This window comes from Penicillium hispanicum (assembly GCF_028827665.1).
Source record: "Penicillium hispanicum strain IBT 35686 chromosome Unknown utg000007l_segment0_segment0, whole genome shotgun sequence".
Taxonomy (NCBI): domain Eukaryota; kingdom Fungi; phylum Ascomycota; class Eurotiomycetes; order Eurotiales; family Aspergillaceae; genus Penicillium; species Penicillium hispanicum.
Window position 1 is genome coordinate 2,282,357 of NW_026623199.1, and position 25,662 is coordinate 2,308,018.

Consider the following 25,662-nt stretch of genomic DNA (forward strand, 5'->3'; position numbering starts at 1 on the left):
GATCTTTAATTCGTTTCAGCTTTTTTTCTTTCCTTTCCTTTTTTTTTTTCTTTTGGCTCCCCTTCTGCTCTCTTCATGCCACATTCCTGCAGGCTGGTTACCGCCTCTGTTTGAGCGGTGTTTCATAATGTACAAGCATCAATTCATGAAATTTCCGGTTGGTCTATAGTTGACACGGAAAGATTAATCCCAGTCGTCATCGTAGTCCTCAATGTTGAGCTCGTCGCCGCCAGCCTTACGGTAGTCATCCACCGAATCAGAGCGGTTTTTAAGACGGACATCGCTTTCCTTTAGGGCACCGATTTCAATGAGCAGTCGTTCAAGATCTATAACAGGGTTAGCAGCAGTGTCAGGCAGAATATGCATCAAGGACGGAAACATATTTACCTTCAATCTTGGTCCTTGGGCCGTTCAACTCTCGTAGCGTGATGAGCTGCTTCCGGATCTCAGTGTCCTTATAAATAAGGATTGTGGGTGTGTTCCGCTCCGGGTACCCTTCGATACACATATCGGCACGGATCTCGCAGAACTTGATGTCGCCATACTTGGTTGCCAGTTGTCGCCAGAGCTCGGTCAGCACACGGGACTCCACATTGGCACCTTGTGAAGTGAGGTTGACCAGCACAAAGGCGGTTTTTGAGGCTTCGGTCACTTCGCGAGCGTAATCGACTTTTTGGAGCGGGTAGACTTGGTTGTAAAGACTGGTCTGTTGGAGGGTGGACAGTTCGGCGAGGCGTTTCTGACTATTGGGTTGGAGGTTAGCTAGGCGAGTTGATTTCTCGAGCATGTCTGAAAAGTGCGCATATGATAATCTGGTCCACCACGAGCCTACCGATATTTTTGGAGAAAGTCCTCATCTTCCTCATCCTCTAATGCATCCAATTCATCCAGGTCCTTGTCCTCCAGACGGTTCTCGTGCGCCTTCCGCTCTGCCTCGATCAGAGCTTCCTGAATCAAGGGCTCGGGGTCTTTTGGCTTCTCGGGGATGATGCCATGTTGACGAAGAATGTCATTCCTGGATCAAAAGCAAAACTCAGTTTGGCCCTGTTCGCTAATAGGTCCTCGAGGGCGGGGATGCGGGCGGCAGGTGGTTAGGAAACATACCACTCGGTGTCTTCGTTGGGATTGACTTCGACTTGCATATTGAATAAATACGACTAGACAGTCGCTATCCCAAACCCGCAAAGTTTTGGAAACGAGGGTTTTAAAGTAACGTGTAGGTCGAGATCGGGCGCGAGGCACCCTGGCACCATGATGCCACTTGTTTGCAATGTTTGATCCGCCGCCACAGGTGGCTGCTAAACACACGGAAGGCCACCTTCAACTTAACTCCATAAACAGTGCCGTGGAGCTCGAGGTTGCGACTCATCACTCCCGTTTCTCCGCCCCTTTTTCTTCTTCTACCTGCTCGCTTCATTCACCGGGGGTGAGATATGCGCATGCAGTAGTTGGCTACACCGCCCTCCCGACTCTACTGCTACTGTGTCCTTCCCCCCAATTGAAACCCACCCGCCCCAAAGTGAGATCGCAAGCACACTCCGCTGGTGCAATCCCAGCGCCTGGGCAAAATGAGTTACATGAAGAAAGATGAAGATGCGGATCAGGTCATGATCAAGCTTGACCGGACCTCCGTGTTCCAAGATGGTATGCATTTCGACAATGGCAATGGCAATGACAACGACAGTGCCCCTGTCCATGCGGCTCATCAGACACCCCTACACCCGCCTGCACATTACTGACTGGACAATTCTTGATAGCTCGACTATTCAATTCTTCGCCGATCTCGCCGCGGACATGCCGTACTCTACTGACCAAGATCGCGGTCCTCCTTTTCACCGGGGAGCAATTCCCCACGAACGAAGCTACCACCCTCTTCTTTGGTATCTCCAAGCTGTTCCAGAACAAGGACCCCTCGTTGCGACAGATGGTATATCTTATCTTGAAGGAATTGGCCAATACCGCGGAGGATGTCATTATGTCGACCAGCATCATCATGAAGGACACTGCTGTCGGAAGCGATGTGTTGTACCGGGCCAACGCTATCCGAGCCCTGTGCCGAATCATTGATGGATCTACGGTTCAGGGTATTGAGCGACTGATCAAGACTGCCATTGTCGACAAGACTCCCTCGGTCTCTTCGGCTGCTCTGGTCTCTTCCTACCACCTCCTCCCTATCGCGCGCGATGTTGTACGAAGATGGCAAAGCGAAACTCAAGAAGCAGCCTCGTCATCGAAGCAGTCGCAGGGATTCCTGGGCTTCTCATCTAGCTCGCAGGCCCACGCTATTTCTCAGTCCAACTTCATGACCCAGTACCATGCAATCGGTCTTTTGTATCAGATGCGTTCGCACGATCGTATGGCATTGGTCAAAATGGTGCAACAGTACGGTGCTGCTGGTGTGGTGAAGAGCCCGGCGGCTTTGTTGCTATTGGTACGTCTGGCGGCCAAGCTGGCTCAGGAAGACCAGGGTCTGCGAAAACCCATGATGCAGATGCTGGATGGCTGGCTACGTCACAAGCACGAGATGGTTAACTTCGAGGCCGCCAAAGCCATCTGCGACATGCGGGATGTCACCGATGCCGAGGCCTCGCAGGCAGTTCACGTCCTCCAGTTGTTCCTGTCCTCCCCGCGGTCCATCACCAAGTTCGCTGCCATCCGCATCCTTCACAATTTTGCTACCTTCAAGCCCCACGTCGTCAATGTCTGCAATCCCGACATCGAGTCGCTTATCTCCAACTCCAACCGCTCTATCGCCACCTTTGCCATCACTACTCTGCTCAAGACCGGTAACGAAGCCAGCGTTGACCGCTTGATGAAACAAATCTCGGGTTTCATGGCCGATATCACCGACGAGTTCAAGATCACCATTGTCGAGGCCATCCGCACATTATGTCTGAAGTTCCCGAGCAAGCAGGCTGGCATGCTGACCTTCTTGAGCGGCATCCTGCGCGATGAGGGTGGATACGAATTTAAGCGCACCGTAGTGGAGAGCATGTTCGATCTTATCAAGTTTGTTCCAGAGAGCAAAGAGGATGGTAAGTTTACGCTATTGGAGTTCCCTTTCACTTTATCTGACTGACGCTCTGGTAGCGCTCGCTCATCTCTGCGAGTTTATTGAGGATTGCGAATTCACTAAGCTCTCGGTCCGCGTTTTGCACTTGCTTGGTGTTGAAGGCCCTAAGACCTCGCACCCCACCAAGTACATTCGCTATATCTACAACCGTGTCGTGCTGGAGAATGCCATCGTCCGTGCTGCCGCTGTCACTGCGCTTGCTAAGTTTGGTATTGGCCAGAAGGATCCCGAAGTCAAGTCTAGTGTGCAAGTTCTCCTTACTCGCTGTCTCGATGATACCGATGATGAGGTGCGTGACCGTGCTGCTCTCAACCTGCGTCTGATGGGCGCGGAGGACACGATGGCCGGCGCATTTATCAAGAACGGTAAGAATCCCATTAAACAATTCTTCTAATGGTTCCTCTTACTGACGAACCAGACTCGATGTACTCCCTTTCTACCTTTGAGCACCAGCTCGTCATGTATGTGACGTCGAATGACAAGCAAACTTTTGCTGCCGCCTTCGATGTTGCATCTGTTCCTGTTGTCACTCAAGAGCAGGCCTTGGCTGAGGAAAGGACCAAGAAGCTTACGACAGCCACACCCACCCTCAAGGCTCCGTCAGCAGGGCCCCCGAAGGGCAAGCCAAGCGGCGTGGCCGAGGCTGCCACTGCCGCCGCTACTCAGAAGTATGCCGAGCAGCTCATTCAGCACCCCGATATCAAGGAATATGGCAACTTGCTCAAATCCTCCCTCCCTGTCGAGCTGTCTGAGAGTGAGACTGAATACGTCGTTACCGCTGTCAAGCATATCTTCAAGGAGAATATTGTCGTGCAATATGATATCAAGAACACCCTGCCAGATACTATCCTTGAGAATGTCACTGTGATTGCGACACCATCGGAGGATGAGCTGCTGGAGGATGACTTCATCATTCCAGCGCCTACATTGTCTCCTAATGAGCCGGGTGTCGTCTACGTGGCTTTCAAGAAACTGGGTGGCGAGCACAGCGTTCCAATCACTTCCTTCACCAACAACCTGAAGTTCACTAGCAAGGAGATTGATCCTACTACCGGCGAACCGGAAGAGGGTGGCTACGAGGATGAATACCAGGTCGAGGATCTCGAGCTCACTGGCAGCGACTATGTCACTCCCGCATTCGCGGGCAGCTTCGACCACGTCTGGGAACAGGCTGGTGCTAACGGCGAAGAAGAGAGCGAGACTCTTCAACTAAGCAATATGAAGGGAATCACCGGTATGTTCTCATCTTTTTTTATTCATTTTGACCAAATTGCTTACAATATTTTAGATGCCACTGAGCAATTGATCTCCGCACTTTCCCTACAACCCCTTGAGGGCACCGATGTCGCCCTCAACAACAGCACCCACACACTCAAGCTGTTCGGCAAGACCGTGTCTGGCGGCAGAGTGGCCTCCCTCATTAAGATGGCTTACTCGAGCAAGAGCGGTGTCACGACCAAGATTACTGTCCGGGCAGAAGAGGAGGGCGTTGCTGCTGCGGTGCTTGCATCTGTCACTTAATGTCCTTTAACCTATTTTTCTTTTTTATAGCAAATTGTAGTAGACATGAGGATTCGTTCACATGCCCTGTTTATCTTCTTTTGTGCAATCGCTCTCAAGCTTCCAAGGCGATTTTTTGTTTTGGTTTTGACGTGTCCCACGAAGCCCGTTACAAAATTTGGAGGGCCGGTTCTGCTATCAAGCCTGTTTCGATGCGTTTTCTCCTCTTACTGAGCTCAAAAGGTTCCAAATAGACGAAATAGTGTGCATGAAAAGGGGCCAAATATTTCCGAGCCTTATATTAATGTCAGTTTAGGTGTGTGCCACTCTTCGCAAAAATTCTTCATTGATTGAGGAATAACTCAATGTTGTGACATGTCGTCATGTCACTGGGACTTTTTCTTTAAGAGCGTTACACGCATCACTGTATAGCCCTATCCTGAAGCCCAGTAAATTCCCATCTCCTCAAAGAGCATTTCATCGAGCTCTTCATCCAGGAAGTCATCTAGATGATGTATGATTGCAGCCTCAATTCCGTCCTGCTGGTGCTCGCAGGCCCAGGGCTTGTATTTTGGATCGACGCCCAGAGTCCAAATATTTGAAAGGCTTTCTCCTTCATCCAACGCTTCGTAAATATCCTCCGCGATTCTGTTCTTGAAAGAATTATCATCGGGATTTGAGGCTGATTTCCAGAATTCTTCGTCGTATGGCTTCGACAGCACGAGATGTCGGATGGGCAGACTGTCGAAGGAGCTGGGCAGGATGCAAAGGGGGTACATCAAATCCACGGGAATCTCGAGATGATACAAAGCAGCCATTTCATATAGAATGGCACTAGAATCATCGAATATGTACCTGTTGTCAGGTCTCAGGGTCAAGGACTTCAGCGAATCTCGGAGCTGTGTGTTTCCCAGTAGGCTTTCTAAGACCTCCGGGTTCAGATCGAGGCATCCTGAAACCGTTAAGCAGCTGATATTCGGCGGCCACTGAAATGACAACATGACCGTTGGAATAAGAAGTCCTCCTATGTGCATATTCCATAGACTGGATGGCCATTGGCCTGTGGAGTCATTCGGGTCAGTGATTGGGACGGAGATTGGTAAACGGAGTGTGGAGATTTTTGGAAGGCTACAAATAGCCTTCTTCAAGCGCGAAAAACTGAATGATCTTCCGCCGACAAGACTGAGATCTAGCATAGTGATGTTATTGCACTTGGACAGCGGGGCCAGGCAGTTGGTCCTAGTCGAGGGATTAGTTGGTCGTCAGAAGGTTCTTTTCCATCTAGTACTCACGCAAATGAGACACGAGGGGCGAAGAAACTTCGTAAGCCCTTCTTTGTCCAGCTGATCAGCCGGGCAGTTTGGCTAGGGCTACTTTGGTGTTGCAATTTCTGCAAATTCAATATCATGACTTTCGACCCTAGGTCTGGGCTGGCCCCCTTGACAGTTCTCATGAAAAGTGCAAAGCTGTTGTTCTCCCATAGTGCTGGGCAGCGATAAAGGTGCCGAAGACCGACTCGATACCATTGGCGAGAAACAGCACAGAAAGCCCACAGGTCTATCTGTCTCTTCAAATCCGGGCTCCGGTGGTCTTGACTGTCAGGCGTTCTGTGGCGAGGAAGCTCATACAGCCAGCCCACGATAAATTCGACGATCTCGTCAGGGAGATGGATACCCTGTCCAGAAGGCATGATGGTGAGGACATCAATAAGGTCGGCTAGACCTGTGTGGTGTTTTCATTGATGGATGAAAAAATGGGAGTAGGAGTAGGGGTAGGAGAAGGAGAGACGAAGAGGGCTTGAGTCAAATGGAGCGAGTGGCATTTCCACACGACATGGCATTAGTGCTCACCAGTTGTGGCGCGACCACGATCAAAGCATGCTGTGGAGGTTGACAGAAGCTAGCGACGCAGTGTTGACGATAACGGATAACGGGTAATCGGAGATGCGAGTGTGGGGCGGAGGTGAGTCGGAGATGATATCACCCTCCTCCTTCCCCTTCAACTCATCCTCGTCTTCCAACTCCCTCCCACCCAGCACACAATGCGGCCTCACACAATTTGGCAGTCACTGGGTCAGATACAGCGTTTATCTTCTGGTCGCAATCTCGGTCGCCGATTTATCCAGAATGCCAGCTCCACACGGGTCCCCAACTTCGCGTTCGCCTTTGAGTGAGTGAGATGTATGCATAAGACTGAACCCGTTCCACCAGCATCTAACACTCTTGCTCAGTATTGATGGAGTCCTTCTTCGAGCCTCAAAGCCTATACCTGGTGCAGCTGAGACATTGGCTCTTTTGAAACGGCAGAACATTCCCTTCATCCTTCTCACCAACGGCGGCGGTAAACACGAGACGGAGCGCGTTGCGGAGATCAGTCAAAAGCTCAACGTTCCACTGGATGCAACCGATATTGTTCAGAGTCACTCGCCATTTGCAGAGCTGGTCAAGGGCACCGACGAGACGAGTGCGCTGGAACATAAATGCGTCTTGGTTGCTGGGGGTGATGGTGATGGCTGTCGGCGTGTCGCCGAGCAATACGGTTTCAAGAATGTTGTGACACCAGGTGATATTTTCATGGCAAACCCATCTATCTGGCCATTCTCGAAGAACTTCTACGACTACTATAAGACCTTCGCCAGGCCTCTTCCCAAGCCAGTGGACCCCAGAGACCCAGCCAAGAGTCTCAAGATTGATGCCATGTTTGTTTTCAATGACCCCAGGGACTGGGCACTAGATACACAAGTCATCATGGATCTTCTCCTGTCATCGCAGGGTCACCTGGGTACCTTATCAGACAAGAATGGTCGGGCTGATCTTCCCAATCACGGCTATCAACAAGATGGCCAGCCCCACCTATACTTCTCTAACCCCGATCTGTGGTGGGCTGCGGCCTATCCACTCCCGCGTCTTGGTCAGGGTGGATTTAGAGAAGCGTTAGGGGGCGTATGGGCTGCGACGACCGGAGGCCCCGGCAAAGGCATCGAATTGAAGAAATCCGTTATTGGGAAGCCTTACCAGGGGACCTACGAGTTTGCAGAGCGACAAATGCTTCGGAACCGATCAACGGCTTTTGGCGGCGCTACAAATCTGCCGCACCTACAGCACGTGTACATGATTGGTGACAACCCGGAGTCCGATATTCGAGGCGCAAACTCATACCGGAGCAACATCGGCAGTAGCTGGCAGTCAATTCTGGTGAGAACGGGCGTGTACAGTGGTGGCGAGCCTGCTTGGACGCCTAAGACGATCGCCGATGACGTCCAGAAGGCAGTGCAGTGGGCACTGGAGGCATCCAAATGGTCTGCTTGAGCAAACTGGGCCTTTCAGGACTGCTTCGGCCTTCTTCCAGGGCAGTAGATGTTTTGGTCATAGGCATCAACATGGCGCTCATTCCATGCGTATATACCATTTATATCCATTAGTGATATTCCACATTCTGCAGCGATTCCAATGGCATCTGTATCTTCAAAAAAAAACCACTGTTTCGTCAGCTTTGTTGTCGCGTCCGGACCATGTATAGATATGGTCATGTGACGTACACCCCTCTTAGGGCTTAGGGCTGCCACCGCGGCGGGGTGACTCAATGTTCTAACCGCCGCAAGCTCTACTTTTCAAGATCATCATTGAGGTAAGACGCTCGTCCTTTCGGCAGTTCTTCATTGCCGCTAACTATTCTCCCTTTTTATAGCATCATGGCGGACTCCGAACTTCCCACTCGACCCAAGCCTGAAACCAACGAGGCCGCCGCGCCCGCCGCGGAGGGTGCCGAGAGCAAGAGTGCAAGCAAGAATGCGCTGAAGAAGGCGGCCAAGGACAAGGCTAAGGCTGAGAAGGCGGCTGCCCGTGCCGCGCAGGAGAAGGCCCAGGCCGCGGCACAGGACGCCAATGACACAGCCAAGGACCTGTACGGCCCGATCCCCGAGACCGAGGATGTTATCCCCACCACACGATTCAGCGAGTTCTCAGATGACTCTTATGAGAAGGAAGTGACTGTTGTAGCACGCGTCGACAATGCGCGAGTTCAGAGTGCCAAGCTGGCATTCTTGATGCTGCGACAGCAGGGCCAGAAGGTCCAGGCCGTTATTGCGGCTGCTGAGCCTATCTCGCGACAGATGATCAAATACACCGGTGGATTGAACGTCAACTCGATCGTTCAGGTCACCGGTATTGTCAAGAAGCCCGAAGTTCCTATCTCATCGGCAACCCTCAGCCACCTTGAGCTCCACATCCGCAAGGTCTACATGATCTCCGAGGCCGCTCAGCAGCTGCCCATGCAGGTCAAGGATGCCGAGCGCCCTCCCCCAGAAACCACCGATGAGGGTGCTCAGGTCGATGCTGAGGGTGCACCTATTGTGACTCTCAAGACCCGTCTCGACAACCGAGTTCTGGACCTGCAGACTGAAACCAGCCAAGCCATCACTCAGATCTCCAGCGGAGTTGCTGAGCTGTTCACCGAATACATGATCAAAAGCGGTTCACGGTGGATATTCACCCCCAAACTGGTCGGTGCGGCCACTGAGGGTGGTAGTAATGTGTTTGAGGTCAAGTACTTCAAGCGCAGTGGTTACCTGGCCCAGAGCCCCCAGCTGTACAAGCAGATGTGTATCGCTGGAGACATGGAGAGTGTGTTCGAGGTTGCCCCCGTTTTCCGTGCCGAAGACAGCAACACCCATCGACATTTGACAGAGGTATGACCGTTGCCTAGTAATACAAAAGCCATTTTTTTACTAACCGGCCGGTAGTTTGTCGGTCTTGATTTCGAGAAGACCTTCCATGCTCATTACCATGAGGTTTTGGACTTTGCCGAAGATCTTCTGGTTTTCATTCTCACCCAGCTTAAGGAGCGATACGGCGCTCAGATCGCGAATATTCAGAAGTCTTACCCCAAGGCCGGTGATTTCAAGCTACCCAAGGACGGCAAGGCCCTGCGTCTGAACTACATGGATGGTCTCGCTCTCTTGAAGGAGGCCGGTGTCGATATGTCGGAGCAGGAGCGGTTCGAGAATGACTTCACCACCGCAATGGAGAAGCAGCTGGGCCAGATCATCCGCGACAAATATGATACCGACTTCTATGTGCTGGACAAGTTCCCCATGTCCGTTCGTCCTTTCTACACCAAGGCCGATCCGAAAGACCCGCGTTTCTCCAACTCGTATGACTTTTTCATGCGTGGCGAGGAAATCATGTCTGGTGCCCAGCGTATCCACAACATCGATGAGCTGGAGGCTTCCATGCGCTCTAAGGGCCTAGACCCGACCCAGGAGGGCTTTGAGGATTACCTGAATGCTTTCCGCCAGGGCTGTCCCCCGCATGCCGGTGGTGGTCTGGGTCTGAACCGCATTGTGATGTTCTTCCTCGGTCTGCCCAATGTGCGCCTGGCGTCACTGTTCCCTCGTGACCCGCAGCGCCTGCGTCCTTAATTGCCATGATCTGTGTAGATAGGCTCGGAGAAAAATAAATGCATCGATGGGGCGACTCCCCTTTTCTTAAGTTTGTGATTGTTAATTGGAGTTCCCGCGCTGCATGTCTCGGTCGAGATGAAGTATTGAAAAAGCCCACCTCCCATGTCACATATTAGTCACAACCATGGCAAATGATAACTTGCTAACTTGCTAAATTTCCAATGCTTTGAATGCTTCATCCTCTAAGTTTGCCAGACTAAATCGCGAGAAATCAGCGATTTTGAGACTTGGGTGCCATGTACCAACCCTCATATCCATCAATAGGATCAATTTAGCCCCCATCAAGTCCAAAATCGCGTTGCCTTCCATCCTAGACCTCGGCGCATCGTTCCTATGCCCTAATTCGACCGGTGCTACTCGGAGAAGTTGCAAAAAAATTCACCCAGATGGTCCCAGCGTGGTGTCCGGGGTCCAGGCTATAAAACCTGCGTAGTGATGAACTAGTGGTTTTGCGGAAGTCGCTGCCTGCCAGTGGTATGCTGACGAGGTGTTTCCTACTTCCTCCCGGAAGAAGGTGCGAACGTCCTCGACCCTCCGGAGTCTCATAAATGAGGTCCATCGTCGGGATTCAAACTCGGGACTTGCTTTAATGCAGCAGTGGGTTGAACCACTACGCCACTCACCCCAGGGTAGCTATTCAATGTCGACTTTCAGTGAAGCCCGCCAAACTATCCTGTATTAGGTAAGTGGAGTCAGGTAGTCCCGCATGACTAATCACCTTATTTCTGTTTTGCACGTTTGATTGGAACACACTACTGGGCCCGTGCGGGTATTCCCCCATAGTTAGCACCCACACTGTGCTTATGTTATCCCCCCGGCAGCGACCGATGTACTTGCGATGAAGCTATTCCCAACTCCCTTCTCCCCCTATTTTGTGGCCGGCAGCAACCATATCGGGGATCAGCCCATTCTAAGCCAGATCAATTAATCTTTTGTATCAGAGTGGTCTAAATCTTTATCACATTTATGATGTACTATTTTTGAGTCATGATGTTAAAATATGTCCTCGCATCTGGAGTTGCTCTGTTGTTAGGACCGGCATTGCGAGTCGGTCCAATGGAGAGATAAATGGATGGGCATTCAGCTCATTAGGCCTTGGAGTAGGCCCGCCAAGACCTCGGATTCGGCAGTATTATAATTCCGGTCTTCCAGGCCTAATGAGCTGCACCCGCTCATTAGGCGGGATTTTCCAGTTCTACTGAGTTGGTTATTAATTATATCCAGATCGCTCCATATATCGATTTAACCCATATATTAATTCAACACACTGATTTTAACTTTGATCGAGTTCTTGATCCAGAAGGGTATACTGCTAAGGTACGCCTGGGCACGCGCCTTACCACTGAGCCAAAAAACCTATATTGATCCTTTATATCGATCCTCTCTAGAGGATCGATAGCCCAGGCCCGATATAAGTAGCGCACATAGTAGTTCCGACCGTAACATGTATAGTCTTAGGGGTTAAACAAGATCGAATAGGAGATTAATGACAGGGATATAAAGATGGCTTGCCTAACTAGCTAAGGGATCTTCCATTTCTAGGCCTAATAAGCTGAATGCCCAAAATTGATGGCACATCACTGTATGTACATCAGTTTTTGGATTCCCTTAACCAATAGCTAACTAACTATATATAGTAAACAGCGAGATGATGGGGGCTAAAGTCACAGCCTCGTCGAAGGGGCCGGACGGCACGACAAGGCACAACAAGGCTGTGATTCCTGTATTGGCATTGATCCTAATTAGGAAGGTAATTAGTCCTATAAATAAACGTGTAAAAAACTTTAGGCTCCACTATTAAGGCCAGCCTGGCACGATAGTAGTTATGTACTACAGTACTACTACCTAGATAGTCATTCATCATTTAGCTCCACTTTTAATTGTGAAGAATCGGTCCCTTCAAGCCTCGATGTACAGGTATTATTTCTTCTAGGAAAATGTTACGTAGTCAATCTGCACGGAATTTGAGATTTTGTCTGGGCATAACGCCTGGCGCTAGTGGACCATAAAAATCCCAACAACCTGTGGGGCTCGGTCCTTCCACAAGGACCCATCAATACATAGATCGATTTGCAGGACAAGGCTTGCGTCCCAGAAGCTACTGTAAGCTGGTACATAACAGAGAGTTATATAGGTCAAACGACTATTTTCAGGTCCCACAGGGACAAACCCCTTCAGGGTATAAAGTGAACTTCAATGCCCCCGAGTGGCCTTCTCCTCGTGCCACACACTGTCAAAAATCCTCCACTTGCAAAAGATTCAATTCTATTTTCAGTGATCATCATGCGCTTTACAATCCTAGCCTCCGTCTCGTTCATCTCCCTGGCGGCCGCCGAATGGAGTGTCGCTTCTTACACCGACAACGGTTGCAAGGGGACCAACAACTGGTCTCAAGGGGGCGGGGGTGTTCAGGACTGCGTAACAATTCCCAGCAACGAGGCATCTGTCTATGTCGATCCGACCAGCGACGCTCTCCAGATGTACCTCTATTCTTCCACGGATTGCAGCGGATCGCCCACATATGGCGAGGAGGACGCCATCACTGGTTGCCTCGATGATGAGCTGCGCTCGTTTAAGGTTGTGAATGCTTGGTGAGTCATCCTACGTTCTCTGCTATGTATCTTGTTGAAAATCCTAACAACGGTCTTTCTTGTAGATCGTGATGACCTGATAAGCCACTGTTTACTTTGTACACTCCGACGACGAAACATTGGCAGATTATTCCAGTCATTATGAAGAATCAAAAATTTGCCACATTATTTTCAGTAGTCCCATATGTTTAAATCAGGAGTTACCCTTGCTCCAAGTAAGAAGAACCCGCCGTTCATGATTTGCCCTGAACGCCGATAAGCCGCGGTCGATAAACGCCAAGCTCCCCCCAACTTTTCCTCCTGCAAATGCCCGCGATGCCAGACAAGCGGAAATCAACCATGGAAGGGCCCTCCCCCAAGCGGCCTCGAGTCTTTGACGAAGGTGAAAGTGGCGAGTCGACCGGGGCATCTCACGAGCGACCTCGCAATCACCCCGTTTACGGCCAGAAGAACGCGTTCCCGGGTCTGGACGACGGCGGCGACGACGAACTCTTCTACGGCCCCGCCGAGGATGGCTTGGAATACCTACGCATGGTCCGGTAGGCTTACATCTTCCTGGTCGGTATTGATCACTTGCTAAAGATCGCCATGACCTCCCCAGTTCCTCTGTGCCTGCGCTGCGAACCTGCCTCTGACCTGCTGGATTGAGCTTTTAGATCCGAAGCGAGCTCGCTACCATCGCTCTTCCTTGCCCCAGCTTCAAAACAGGAGAATGCCCCCTCGGTTTTGCCGACAGCTTCAAAGTCCTTATCCCTACCGGCCGGTTTCTTCGAGGATGAGGCCTATGTCGCCCCTGTCCAGACGGACAGCAACACGATCGCGCCCGCCGAAGACTCATATCCAGAAGCACAAATATCTTACTATACCCTACTCCGACATCGATTTCTTCTCCTCCGATCCACCTTGAAGTGCACACCCCCCGCCACCTCCATCGCCGCCCTCGACGACACCCATCCTATCAGCCTCCCCCGCAGAGTCGATGCCGCGCGCAAGGAATGGCGGAAGCTTGTTCTCTCCGTGGATCCCCAGATGGTTCAACTAGCCTGCATGGACCTGGAAAGCGTATTAGGTGTGCTGCAGATTACGGCCCGACTCTTGTCCGACACTGTCCGGGGTGGGAACGCGGAGCTCATTCGACGCATCGGCGCCTGGGCTTGGGGTTTATTGGGCAAGTGTCGCGAAATTGGAGAGCTGGCGACAGAGGATGTTGGAGAGGTTCGCGATCTCGGGAAACGGGCCGTGAAGATCTTACAAAAAGTGCAAGAGGCGGAGAATAGCCAGACCATGGAGGAGGCCGAAGCGTCTGACGCGGACTCTAGAAAAGATGAAATATCGGAAACCTCAGCTACCTCAGCTAATCTAACCTTGGAAGAACCGCGGGAGGCTGCGGATGGTCCAGAAGCTGAAATGCCCGACGCGACCAGCCAAGTGGATGAACTGGAGGCGGCAAAGGCACGATTACAGGCCAGACTGCTGGATAGCGCTAGCTCGGAAGCAGCCACTACTACAGATCAAGGAGCAGTGTATCGACAGTCTCGCGCCTTGCTCGATATGATCATCACCGTCGTGGGTGAGTTCTTCGGACAGCGCGATCTGCTGGATGCACGGGAGGTCTGGGTCAGTTAGAGGATGGTTTGAAGGTTGAACCTGGCAATCATAATGAGATACCCAAATTGCTAAATACTTTCTGAATGGCTCTACTCATTTCCCTACTAGGAACGGACGAAGATATATAATCCCGTGTGTAGTATTTCCAGTGACTTGCCTGGGATAGATCCGGTGCCTGACAGCCCGGACTAGACCGCTTCGGGCACCTTGCGTCATGCGTCGACGCCGCAACTCTCAACTCTCAACTCTCAACTCTCAACTCTCAACTCCTCCACTCCTCAACTCTGGAAGTCCCATGCCTCTACCGCCTTGACAGCGATGGCACCGAGCGTGGAGATCTCTATTCCAACTACGTCCCTTTCTCCCACTACTCCCCCACACACAATATATCACATCACCCTTCGGCTGCCTCTCCGCTCCTTCACCGTCTCCAAGCGCTACTCCGACTTCTCAACGTTCCACGCGACCCTGGTCAATCAGACCAATGCACAGCCCCCGGTACAACTGCCCTCGAAGTCATGGTTCTCCAATACAGTCTCTAACGAGCGGTTTCGTGAAGAGCGCCGTTGTGGTCTGGAGGAATATCTTCGGGCAATAAACGAGTCCCCCGATGGCCGCTGGCGCACCTCGCCGGCGTGGCGAGCATTTCTCAACTTACCGACCGCCGCGGCTTCGTCATCCACTACTACGGCCAGTACCTCCTCAAGGCTTCATGCCGCTATCACAGACCCTGGGAACGCAGCGAACGCCCCGATCACAGACCCTACTCTCTGGCTTGACTATTACCGGGACATGAAAGCCCATCTCCACGACGCTCGACTTCAGCTTTCCAGACGAGACCAGGAGACCACGCCACAGAAGCAACATGAGAGCTCCGCACAGGCGAAAAGCAGTCTCGTGCGTGCATCGTCCATGATAACCACGCTGGAAGAAGGCCTGAAGAACCTCGGCAACCGCGGCAATCAATCCAGCGGTTCGGCTGCGTCGCCGAGCCTCGGTGAAGGCGAGCTCCGCCGTCGGAAAGATCTGCTCATTAATGCGCGCAAGGAGAAAGATGGGTTGGAGGACTTGCTGCATGCTATGGCAACGAAGAGCCGACTTGACCATGCCGTAGCGTCGATACAGGACAAGGATGCACTAATTCGGGCTGGGAACGGTGATGCCGCAAGCAACGGGCGCAGAACTCCGGCAAGATCAGGGAGGGTTCTTGGAAAAGAGACAGAGCGCACTCGCGAACTCGACAATGAAGGCGTGCTGCAACTGCAGCGGCAGACGATGCAGGATCAGGATGCTAGCGTTGAAGAGTTGATGAAAATCATCATTCGTCAGCGGGAGCTGGGCACTGCTATCAATAATGAGTTGGAGGTGCAGAATGAGCTCTTGAAGTTGGCTGATGAGGATACCGATCGGTTCGTTCTCTTCTCTTTTCGCACCTGGCTTCTGGGATGTGCTTTACTAACTATTCTTCTAGACTGAAAGCCAAGCTCGACATTGGCAAGAAGCGCATCGGCAGGATTTCCTAATGTTCTTGCTTTTGGACCAAAGCACATCGGCCCTAATCATCATTCCTTTGACGAGCATGCTATATACACCAGGCCATTTTACACTTTTCAGTTTCTACTTGAGCGTTCACTGCGTGGAACATTTTCACGATATTTGATTCCCAGCATGGGCGATGATTAGAAGGGTCTCCAACGCCTTGCAAGCTTGTTAATATGATCATTGCGATTTAGCATCGACTTACGACCTAAAGCTGAGAAAAAGATCATTCTGACGAGTAGTGCTAATCTCGCTTATGCTGCAATATAGTAAAGTCCCTTTAACAAAGATAACAATTTAAGGTCGTTTAGCTGGCGGACAAAAACTACGAGATCCCGAGTTAGCGTCTATGAGTTCTTAGCCACCGACCAGATAGGATTCAAACTCACCTCTTTGGCCTCCTCCTCCGAGACTTCAGATCTCTCGGATACGTTTTGATCAATGAGACCGAGCTTACTCTTCCTCACAAGCCACCACAGCTCGAGTCGATCACCACCCAGCTCCTCGTTCAAGATCTTCTCCTTGAGCTGACGCACCAGGTCATTGTAGAGCGCAGGTTCCTCGTAGTCCACCAGTTCCTCCCGCATTGTCCCTAGGCTCTCAACGACACGCTCGTAATTGGCATCGCCAAGACTGTGCTTCACCTGCGCCTCGATGATCACGGCCATCTGCTTGACGGCGTCGTGGATTGTCTCCACACTTTCGGCGCGCGACAACATCTGCTTGAACTCTGGCACGGCATTTTCAGGCGAGATCCTGGCGCGCTTCGGCTCCAAGTTGAGGAGGGCGTCGACGTCGAGGCCTGAGAGGGGCTTTTCAGTTTCGCGTTGACGTTTGCGGCCCTTGGTTTTCGGTGGTACTGTAGACAGAGTTATTTCGGTTATGATTTCACGTCTCTCATTTCTGGGGTCAGAATGTGTTTACCTTTCTTGACGTCTGCTGCGGATTTCAGTGCGTCCAGGTATGACTGTGATTTCTTCACGATGTCTTCGTCGGGGTGGGCGAATCTGGTCAACCGCTCCGCAGGCTCAAGAACGGGGTCATTGGGATGGACGGCACGCCAGCGCACCGCGGATTCAAGACGGTGCAGCAACGGAGAGTAGGACTCTTCGATCGGCAGACCATCGATTGGATTGCTGGATTGTTTACGTTGATCAGTCCTTCGACCTAGATACATTTTGCAATGGTCACTCACTTGTCATCGTCCTTGAGATCCAGCTCCATGCTATCAACGTAATTGCTCATCGCCTCCTGCAAGCTATCGCTCGGAAGGTTGCGGTGTTCAGTGACGATCTTTCCTGACACGGTGACCACTTTGTCTAATGGTGGGAACCGGTAGGACCGCACATCTTCTGCGAATGGCAGCTGAACTTCGATCAGACTCTCATAGACTTCGTCATCCTCTTTCTCAATGCATGGTGCTAACAGCACGATCATCGGAGGCCTGGTCTCTTTCGTCACAAGTCGGGCGACAGCGTAATAGTCTAACTCGTGGAGAGCACGAATGAAAGATGACAATGCAAGAGCAGCCTTATCGTTGGCCTTTTGGGGAATTATGAAGTTGGTGTTGGACATGTGTAAGTATCGAGAGTACTGCACGGGCAAATTAGCTTCTAACGTCTATATCGAGTTGATCGATGAACTTACTTGGTCGTTGATGATGAATCCAATCAGCTCCAAGCCTGCGAAGGTTTCTAATGTGGTAACATTCTCATCCTCTTGAGAGATATGGACGGCTGTCCGTCCGTACTCGTAGCCTTTTGCAAGGTCGTCTCGCTCGACGTCGACCTTACCGCCGGGCGCAGACTCGTCAGTGATTTGATAGGTCCGAGAGGTCCTCACAGAGGTCAGTGTATTGCCTTCTCCGGGAACTTGGCTTTGAGCCAAGTCACCCTCTTCTTGCCCTGGTGCAGCGCCGGACCGTAAGACAAAAGAGCTCGCAGAAGGTGGTTTAGCGACATAGGTTCTGAAGTAGCGTTCGACGGGTATGCGGAAGGCTGTTTCATACTTCGAGGCATCCCCCAATTGAAGAAATCCCTTGTAGGATGGCATGCTCTTGGTGACCTTGATACGAGGAATCTCTAACTCGGCGACCGCTTGCTCTAGTGTTCCATAAGCGCCGTTCGGGCTCCCCTCGGCCAAGTCTCGCAGCACAAGTTCGTTTTCAGCCTGTAGATGAATCGAATCAGCACTGTTCATTACTAAAGATAATGTGAGCTGCTTTACCTTGCGAGGATCTTTGTCTTCTTCCTTGACACCGTAATCCGCATCATCGAAATCAGCTCCACTGGATAGAATTAGCATGACTTGAGGGGGTGAGACAACCTAGACGACTTACAGAATCGTCAATTTGATCCCATCATCTTGGAGTTTCGATTTTATCTCATCGATGCCATCCGTTGGCATCAGCCCATTGCCATTGGTCACCAGCACGATCTCTCGTTTGTACTTGAGCTTCTTGCAGTATTTGCTGATCATTTGAATGGCAACGACGATGGAAGAGATAGCTGAAAAAGGATCAGTCAATATCTCTTTAATAGCACGGAGGCATTTCAAACTGTTGTTAGACATACCATCGCCTCGGTTGGTCTGGCTTGGTTTGATCAAATCTCGGAATCGCCGAATATCAGGCATGAGAACTCTGGGCAAGGGCTCAGCGAATGATTTATCCAAAGTCAATTGCTAGCAACATACTGCCCAAGGTTCGCAAGGACCGAGATATTAGAAAAGTTGGAATCCTCTTGGAGTTCATTTGATGTATCTAGCATTCTCATTGGTTAGACAAAGTTGCAGAGAGGCTGAGAAGTGCTCACCATCACTTCGAAGGGCAACCACTCCGACCGTGGCCGTCTTCCGGCCTGTGCTCACCTGGAGCGCATGTTAGTTTTCTGGTTTTTTTTTTGGCTCGCAGCATGCATACCGTGGTAGTGATCCTATCCCAGACATACTGCATTGCCCATTCGAGGTCCGTGACGGAGCGGCCATTGCGGTACTCCCCCATAGACCGCGCCACGTCCACGATGTACACAGTGGCCTCCTTGTCTGCCATTGTTGGAAGAATCTGAGTTCGGTTTGACGCGAGGTTGGGCGCTTTCAACGAGGCAACAGTAGGCAGACGCGTGATATTTCCCTTTTGGTTAAGGCCCGGACGCGCGCACATGACATCACTTGATCTGCGTGTGTATTGACAATAGTGCGTGGTATTAACATTAGGTAGTTACAGAATAGTGTGGAAATAACACCTCATCCCAGTCCATAGCCGTGGTGCTAAGTGGCTCGTATGATCCCTCTTGCTTGTCTTGCCCACACCCTAACCAGCTCCATCTTCCACTGCCATCCACCAGTCCCTTTTACAGGCGTCGCCAAAATGACGGATCCTCGCCCCTACCACGTTCTGAGGTTTGTCAAATCACATGCCAGCTGGAACAATCAGACGATGTTCGAGATTCGTCGAAAACTCAACTAACACCGCCGTAGCTACGGTACCCTTCTGGGTACACAGTTCTTCCAGGTAAGATCAGCCCGAACCTTATCATCGGTCTTTCTTCTCCAAGGTCTTAGTCTCGTTGCATCTGACCTTGCCATAGTCCTTCGTCGGCGGCGTAGTTGCATTCCGCGCTCTGCCGCGCCCGCAATTCTCCAGTCTGCAGGCGGCCATCTTCCCCATCTACTTCTCCATGCAGTCCGCGTTACCCGTGGTAGTAGCTCTGACAGCCAGTAGAGGCGGACAGGCGCTCGGTATCTCGGGCCTTGCTGCCCCAGAGAACCGCTACACCACCCTCTTGCCTATGGCCACCGTCGCTGTGACTGGGTTGATCAACCAGATTGTGTTGCGTCCACTGACGATGAAGATTATGCGCGAGCGGAAGCACCAAGGTAAGCCTCTTTTCTAGCTAAAGGAAATGGATCTTGCCTAGGCTACAGACTGATTGGGGTAGAAACCCGCGATGGCAAGAAGAGCTACGACCCTGCTCCCCATTCTAAGGAGATGGTGGCTCTGAACAAGCGGTTTGGCCGTGTGCATGGTATCTCTAGTCTAGTGAACCTGATCAGCCTGGTTGCCACTGTCTGCTACGGGGTCGTTCTCAGTAAGAAGCTGGAGTGAACACGGAGCACTATGCTTTGTGTTGAGTGATGGGGGAGAGAAGACTGGATGGAGGCATCTCAGAGGAACTTAATGATGTTTACTATGGCATATTCATTACTCAGAGTGTCATATGAAGATTACCTGATCAAGTTAGGTGCATGCGGATACTATCGTCGATACTCAGTACTTAGTTGTATGAACCAACCAAATATCATAGAGCAGTAAAGAGATGGTCTAGCTAGCTAGGATTGTCTTCGGTCCTGCAAAGCCAATGTAGTATCCATCGATATTCATCAAAAAACAGCAAAATGGAAGCCATGAAACATGTGCGTGAAACCCGTCAACGATATCAGGGACCAAATTACACATTCCAAAGTAAGTAAACTGCGATCTACTCGGACGCAGTGTTACCAACCTCAGCAAGGCGGGATGCACCTTGGTAGAATTTGGGCAGAGGCTCCAGTTTCCGGCGGAGGACCCATACTCGGAAGTGCCACCAAGCATTCTTGAGCTGGTACGAGGCATGCTTCCTGGTAGGAACAGAAAAGACCTGGTCTAGTTCTTCTAGGGTGAGAGCTAGAAATCCAATGAGGTTATTATTAGAAAACTGACGAGGAAGGGGAGCCAACTCACCCTTGGTCTCAGGAACAAATAGCAGAACCAAAAACCAGCCGATTACGCACCAAGCCGCGTACCACCCGAAAGCTCCCTGGGGCTTGAACGAGCGGAGCAGATGCGGCCAGGTGAAAGACAGGATGAAATTGAAGCACCACGTCGTAGCAGTAGCCCACGACATGCCGACTTCACGAACGTGTAGGGGAAATGCCTCGGCTGAGTAGGTAAAGGGGACCGGTCCTTCACCCGGGGAGTAAAAGACTTCAAACAGGTACATGCCCGTGGTCACCATCGCAACTCTCTTCTTGCTATTTGTGATCTCCGGTTCGATCCAGAAGGAGAAACCTGACCAGAAAAGGAAGATTGCGAGGAACGGGAAGGTAAAGAGGAGCAGGTTGCGCCGACCCCATGTATCAATCGTGAACACGGCTGGAAGAGCAAAGACCCAGTTGAGGATACCCGTGCCCATGGATGCCAGCAGTGCGTTGGATAGACCGTAGCCAGATTCCTGAAAGATCGTAGTGGAGTAGTATGCAATGACGTTGACTCCGCAGAACTGCTGCATGAACATCACGATCCAACTGGCCAGGGTAGCACGGCGGTTCCGCGGGATCGTAAAGAGCTCCATGAACATGGTGAAGAAGTTCTTGCCCTTATTGATCTGTCGCTCTAGCTCCACTCCGACATAGGCATAGTACAGGTCTCGTGCAGCCTGCAGCTCCGTCGGCCGAAGAATCTTAAAGTTCGTGTAGGCCTTTTGGATCTTGTTATGCTGGATCAGCCATCTGGGCGACTCTGGGCAGATATAGACCTGGGCGCAGACAACCAAGGGAAGCACCACAGTCGAGCCCAACATAAGACGCCAATTAAGGTCGTTGCCGACATTCATGAAGGCGACTCCCATGATGTTACCCAACATGATACCAAATGCTGTCCACATCTGCCACATCATTACCAACGCACCTCGGATTGGGGCCGGAGAGCATTCGGCAGCATACACGGGAACGGTGGAAGATTTGGAGCCAATACCTAGGCCAAGCACGAAACGAGCAAGGAAGAGATTGACCCAAGAGTTACACACCCCTTCCCACACCGAGGCAACCGCCGCGATAAAGCAGGAAATGAAGATAGTTCCTCGACGTGCGAAGTATCGGTTCAAAGGTTCAGTGAGCCAACATCCCAAAATGGCACAGGCTAGGTAAGGCGCGCCGACGACCAGACCAGTAAGATTGTCGCTGTTTTCAATTCCCAGTCGCTATATATGCTGTGTCAGCTTTCCGCGTCCACCGAGACGATCGGCTTCTTAAGTATACCTTCAAGTAGATAGCTTGTGCACCATTATTGACCGTCTCGTCCATTCCCTGCACAGCGGCCGCCAGTGAGCACATAACTATCCGGGGAATCGGTATTAGGATATATCCACGAAAAAAACTCCGAAGAATGCGGCGCACTTACTTGCGAGGAAGTAGAGCTGCCAGGGTTGATGCCATTTGTGGGTATGCTCACGAACGAGAGACTCCCTTTCAACTTCACTTAGCTCTGGTAGCATTGTGGCCGACTCAGGGTTTTGAGAGATTAGTGCGCCTTTTTTGAAAGTCTCCACGTCGTCCATCAGGTCGAACTTGCGACAGAATTCTCCAACATCTTTGAATAGTTGCTGTCGTGAAATGCCAGCTAGGGGGTTCTCGAAGACGGCATTCAGATGACTTCGAGTCCCCTCAATATCGGGGAGCCCAGGCGTCTCTTTCTTTTCCGCGTGGGCGTAGCTCGGCGGATTGTCATCCTTGTCATTGGACTGCACTGGGTCGACGATCTCACCCTCTTTCATGGTAGCGGTGTGGGTAAGCAAAGCCCACTATGCACTGGGAAATAACTTCACGATGTTCAGAAACGGCACTTGGATCGAGCTGACGGCATAGATTGTGGAGAAGGCTTCAATGGACATCGAGAGGTGGAACGGTGGGCATTGGGGACACCATCCTTTTATGTGCAGCGATCCTTCTCACGCCCCGACTGAAAGACGCTTTCGGACTCTGCTGACAAGCTCCAAGCACTGGCGCTCGATTCTTTTTTCGTCACTGTAAGAGCGGCATGAGCCGCGAATGGTAAACGAGCCTGTCAGATCCATGTACATGGACCGTGGTCACAACGCGTCTTCCTCTCCGTTATCCGACGCCAATGAGCCACAGCCGGATGAACCGAGAGGCCAAAGCCAGCGAGATGGCTGTTCCCTGGTCATCGGGCCTTCTCCACCATCCCAGTCCCCGACAATGTGGAGTTGTCCATGGGGAAGAGCGACGTGGGCCTGGAGATGGATCCCGCGGTGGGCCACCACGCGAATGGACGCCAATGACGAGCCTGGCTGTATACACTCCTGCATGGGCGTGGCGCCAGTCGACGGCAAGCACTGGAAGCAATACGAAGCAGTCAGTCCAAGCATCCAGGAAACGATCGTCGGTGGATGAGCCTATTGCGACGGGAAGACTCGCTCGATTACGTCACGTCGGGGTCGACGCGGCGCATTCGGTCGTATTTGTCCAGTCGATGAGCATGCGGGGGAACTGTTTCGAGCGTATCGACTGCCCGGAGTGAGTCAGATCGCGTTTCAACCCTCACTCTGAATCCTCCAGCGACCTCGGGGATTGCGCCACTGACGGAGCGGGCTGATGCCCGTTCACGCCCCAGGAAAGGTGGGATTCTGCTTCCCGCCCAGAGCCGCAGAAGGACAGTGGCTTGCCGGCTTTGCCATGAACGCCTCCCGCAGAAAAAGTGGCCTTGACCCATCCAAGGTTATTTGGACGACTCAGTGAATATGGGGCGAGAGGGAACTGTGTACTTGGGTGAGAGGGTGAGAGGGCGAGAAGGTGAGAAGGTGAGAAGGTCAAAAGCGTACTGTAAATTTCCTGCTCACAACCCTGTTTTCTACTCATCCTTTATTTCCGATTTGAGGCACGGCAACCAGCGCCAAGGCAAGCCTGAGCGTCCTAATCTCACTCTTTCAATCAGAGGCCCTTGCATGCTCCATGATTCATGGCCCAGAGATCCACCGGATTCTAAGCCAACAGGAAAAGTTGCTTCGGCTTAGAAATTCTCCGAGACTTGGGATCCTGTGAGATGGTAGGATTCTTGGCTTGAAATCGCAAACGGAGAGATTTCTTTGACACGCAGACCCTGGTCTGGTGCTAGTTCCATTCTCTAACCTCAGACCAGCAGTCTAGATAGTAGATCAAAATCACTCCAGAGTTTCTATACTCCAACTACACTTGGGTATGCATCCGACACTTGATATGGAAGAGTGTGGCCTACAGAACCCCTAGGGATGAGGTATTGGTCCTGAAGCTTTGAAATGCCGAGCGATGTTTGAGCCTTCGCCAGCTGAAGGCAGCTCTCGGTGTCAGATTCTCGGATTACACAGCGAACCCTGATGAGTTGTTTGCATGGCGGGAGTTCTTATTGATGCACGCTAATACCTGAGGTACACACGGGTTTGCGAGGGCCCAAGATGCAGCATTTGTAGGCAAATAAAGCTTAGAGTAAAGCAAGAAGATTCACTCTGCAGAGCTTCATTCACTAGCAGCTGCGTGATTGATTGCCACCGGCTACCTAGCAGGCCCAGGCAACTTGAGTGAACGAAGCCAAAGGAAGCTCATAGTATATAGCTCCCTCAGAAATGGAAGATTCCTCATCTCTCTCGGCAGCTTCCATCTTCTAGAAACCAGAAACCATGGACCTGGCTATTGCTAGTGCCGTCTTCTTCACAGCCAACATCTGGGGCCTCTATGGTGGAATTCCCTTTACTGCCATACACCCCTCCAATTCCTTCTGGGACCGCACCTTGGGATCTTTTCAATTGGCAAGCACCGTGTATACCCTCGAGCAGATCCAGCCAGATCTCATTTCGACCAAAATCGAGTTCTTTCCAGAATCCGTACCGGACACTCCTGCGTCGCAAGCTTTGCGGGACTTCCTCGACAGCAAAAACATCACGATCGACTCGTTTCCAATGGCCTCATCGGCCACTCGTATTGGTCATGGCTCACCCTCGCTCGCCTCCAGCCCGTCTCTCCTCCTGTCTGGCGAATCACAGCAAAGTATCCCCCGACTGGATCGGGGGGTCCAGCAGGACAAGCTGCACGAAAACATTGTCCTGACCTTCCTGGTTATCATCCTTGGTGCAGTCATGATGCAGATGATGAGGCAGATTGACGCAACCCGGCAGATCCAGAATGCGATCAAAGATCTGTCAGCAAATATTCGCATGGTTATGATCACCGCTGGTCAGGAGATCCAGGATATTGTTCGGGATCTCACGGATGACATCCAAGGAGGCATCCACAATCTAGGGGGCGATATCAGGGCAGATCTTCGAGCCCATGCAGTTGGTGTTGGGGGAAATATCGAAGGACTGAGAGATGTTATTCGAGCAGACATTCAGAACCAAGGAGAGGATATCCGGCATGTCGAGGATGGCATTCGAATCAACATCCAGAGTCTAGAAGACAGCAATCGAACTCATTTTGCGGCTCTGGATGACCGTCTCAAGCAATTTGTCAACGACCAAACCACAACGAACCAGGCCATTTCCAGTTTTCCCCAGCAATTGCAACAGCTTCATTTGGGTATCGAAAGGCTTTGCATTTTCGTCAATCTTTTGCAAAGCCAACGATGCAGACTCGCTCCTGGCGAATCCATGGCGAGCCATTCAGATGACGACCATTCCCCGCACAGGCGCTTGAATGAGGTCTTGAAGGATCTTGAGCGGACCATGAACAATATCACCTCAAATCTGCAAGAGTGTCTAGTCCGTGTATTGCCGTCTCAAAAGGCGGATACTCCGATTGTGGCTGTCCTCAATGAGACTGCAGGAACACAAAATCAGGCCTCGGAGTCAGCGGGAGAGACGATGGGGAACTGGGAGGCTGATATAACAGGAAACGCTGGTGGGAGCGAAGAGGCGGAGAGCAGCAAAGCGGCCGAAAATGAGACTTCGGATTCCAACTCGCCTAGGAGCGTGACGGGCGGCCTGGAGAAGGCATCAAATGAAGAACATGGCGATAGAGAGGCCCCTAAGTGATAGTCGCGAATCTGATGATAGGGTTGCCATGAAAACAGTTTTTATTTGCCGTGGATGTGGATTATTTTCTATCTCGCTTGTTAGTGCCCGGTGTTGAAGATCGTGCTGGACAGG

General features: G+C 51.5%; 11 protein-coding genes across 11 annotated transcripts; 7 read left to right on the top strand and 4 right to left on the bottom strand.

The window, feature by feature from the left end:
• Positions 1-183: 183 nt before the first annotated feature.
• On the bottom strand, positions 184-1,142 carry N7459_008644 (phosducin family protein; the record flags this gene model as incomplete). The annotated part of the gene is made up of 4 exons (XM_056947812.1): positions 184-326; positions 388-743; positions 833-1,015; positions 1,105-1,142. The coding sequence occupies 4 exons, from the start codon at positions 1,140-1,142 to the stop codon at positions 184-186; spliced, it is 720 nt and encodes a 239-aa protein (XP_056797322.1).
• A 426-nt stretch (positions 1,143-1,568) lies between these two features.
• Positions 1,569-4,594, top strand: N7459_008645 (coatomer subunit gamma; the record flags this gene model as incomplete). Its single annotated transcript, XM_056947813.1, has 5 exons — positions 1,569-1,644; positions 1,758-3,035; positions 3,091-3,438; positions 3,492-4,307; positions 4,362-4,594. 5 exons carry the CDS (start codon positions 1,569-1,571, stop codon positions 4,592-4,594), a joined length of 2,751 nt encoding a protein of 916 aa, XP_056797323.1.
• A 413-nt stretch (positions 4,595-5,007) lies between these two features.
• Positions 5,008-6,263, bottom strand: N7459_008646 (F-box domain protein; the record flags this gene model as incomplete). The annotated part of the gene is made up of 2 exons (XM_056947814.1): positions 5,008-5,812; positions 5,866-6,263. 2 exons carry the CDS (start codon positions 6,261-6,263, stop codon positions 5,008-5,010), a joined length of 1,203 nt encoding a protein of 400 aa, XP_056797324.1.
• Positions 6,264-6,614: 351 nt separating this feature from the next.
• Positions 6,615-7,881, top strand: N7459_008647 (putative HAD superfamily hydrolase; the record flags this gene model as incomplete). Its single annotated transcript, XM_056947815.1, has 2 exons — positions 6,615-6,742; positions 6,804-7,881. 2 exons carry the CDS (start codon positions 6,615-6,617, stop codon positions 7,879-7,881), a joined length of 1,206 nt encoding a protein of 401 aa, XP_056797325.1.
• A 383-nt stretch (positions 7,882-8,264) lies between these two features.
• dps1 (putative aspartyl-tRNA synthetase Dps1) lies at positions 8,265-9,992 on the top strand (the record flags this gene model as incomplete). The annotated part of the gene is made up of 2 exons (XM_056947816.1): positions 8,265-9,260; positions 9,315-9,992. The coding sequence occupies 2 exons, from the start codon at positions 8,265-8,267 to the stop codon at positions 9,990-9,992; spliced, it is 1,674 nt and encodes a 557-aa protein (XP_056797326.1).
• A 2,325-nt stretch (positions 9,993-12,317) lies between these two features.
• On the top strand, positions 12,318-14,251 carry N7459_008649 (uncharacterized protein; the record flags this gene model as incomplete). Its single annotated transcript, XM_056947817.1, has 3 exons — positions 12,318-12,625; positions 12,907-13,164; positions 13,282-14,251. 3 exons carry the CDS (start codon positions 12,318-12,320, stop codon positions 14,249-14,251), a joined length of 1,536 nt encoding a protein of 511 aa, XP_056797327.1.
• Positions 14,252-14,551: 300 nt separating this feature from the next.
• N7459_008650 (Qc-SNARE protein) lies at positions 14,552-15,756 on the top strand (the record flags this gene model as incomplete). Its single annotated transcript, XM_056947818.1, has 2 exons — positions 14,552-15,642; positions 15,705-15,756. The coding sequence occupies 2 exons, from the start codon at positions 14,552-14,554 to the stop codon at positions 15,754-15,756; spliced, it is 1,143 nt and encodes a 380-aa protein (XP_056797328.1).
• Positions 15,757-16,119: 363 nt separating this feature from the next.
• N7459_008651 (ATP-dependent DNA helicase 2 subunit KU80) lies at positions 16,120-18,821 on the bottom strand (the record flags this gene model as incomplete). The annotated part of the gene is made up of 9 exons (XM_056947819.1): positions 16,120-16,631; positions 16,697-16,908; positions 16,968-17,365; positions 17,420-18,059; positions 18,111-18,279; positions 18,346-18,413; positions 18,467-18,533; positions 18,586-18,640; positions 18,693-18,821. The coding sequence occupies 9 exons, from the start codon at positions 18,819-18,821 to the stop codon at positions 16,120-16,122; spliced, it is 2,250 nt and encodes a 749-aa protein (XP_056797329.1).
• Positions 18,822-19,139: 318 nt separating this feature from the next.
• N7459_008652 (DUF4149 domain-containing protein) lies at positions 19,140-19,877 on the top strand (the record flags this gene model as incomplete). The annotated part of the gene is made up of 4 exons (XM_056947820.1): positions 19,140-19,171; positions 19,250-19,283; positions 19,360-19,648; positions 19,711-19,877. 4 exons carry the CDS (start codon positions 19,140-19,142, stop codon positions 19,875-19,877), a joined length of 522 nt encoding a protein of 173 aa, XP_056797330.1.
• Positions 19,878-20,250: 373 nt separating this feature from the next.
• Positions 20,251-22,302, bottom strand: N7459_008653 (sugar porter family MFS transporter; the record flags this gene model as incomplete). Its single annotated transcript, XM_056947821.1, has 4 exons — positions 20,251-20,435; positions 20,493-21,729; positions 21,788-21,864; positions 21,930-22,302. 4 exons carry the CDS (start codon positions 22,300-22,302, stop codon positions 20,251-20,253), a joined length of 1,872 nt encoding a protein of 623 aa, XP_056797331.1.
• A 1,896-nt stretch (positions 22,303-24,198) lies between these two features.
• Positions 24,199-25,548, top strand: N7459_008654 (uncharacterized protein; the record flags this gene model as incomplete). The annotated part of the gene is made up of 1 exon (XM_056947822.1): positions 24,199-25,548. The coding sequence occupies one exon, from the start codon at positions 24,199-24,201 to the stop codon at positions 25,546-25,548; it is 1,350 nt and encodes a 449-aa protein (XP_056797332.1).
• Positions 25,549-25,662: the final 114 nt, after the last annotated feature.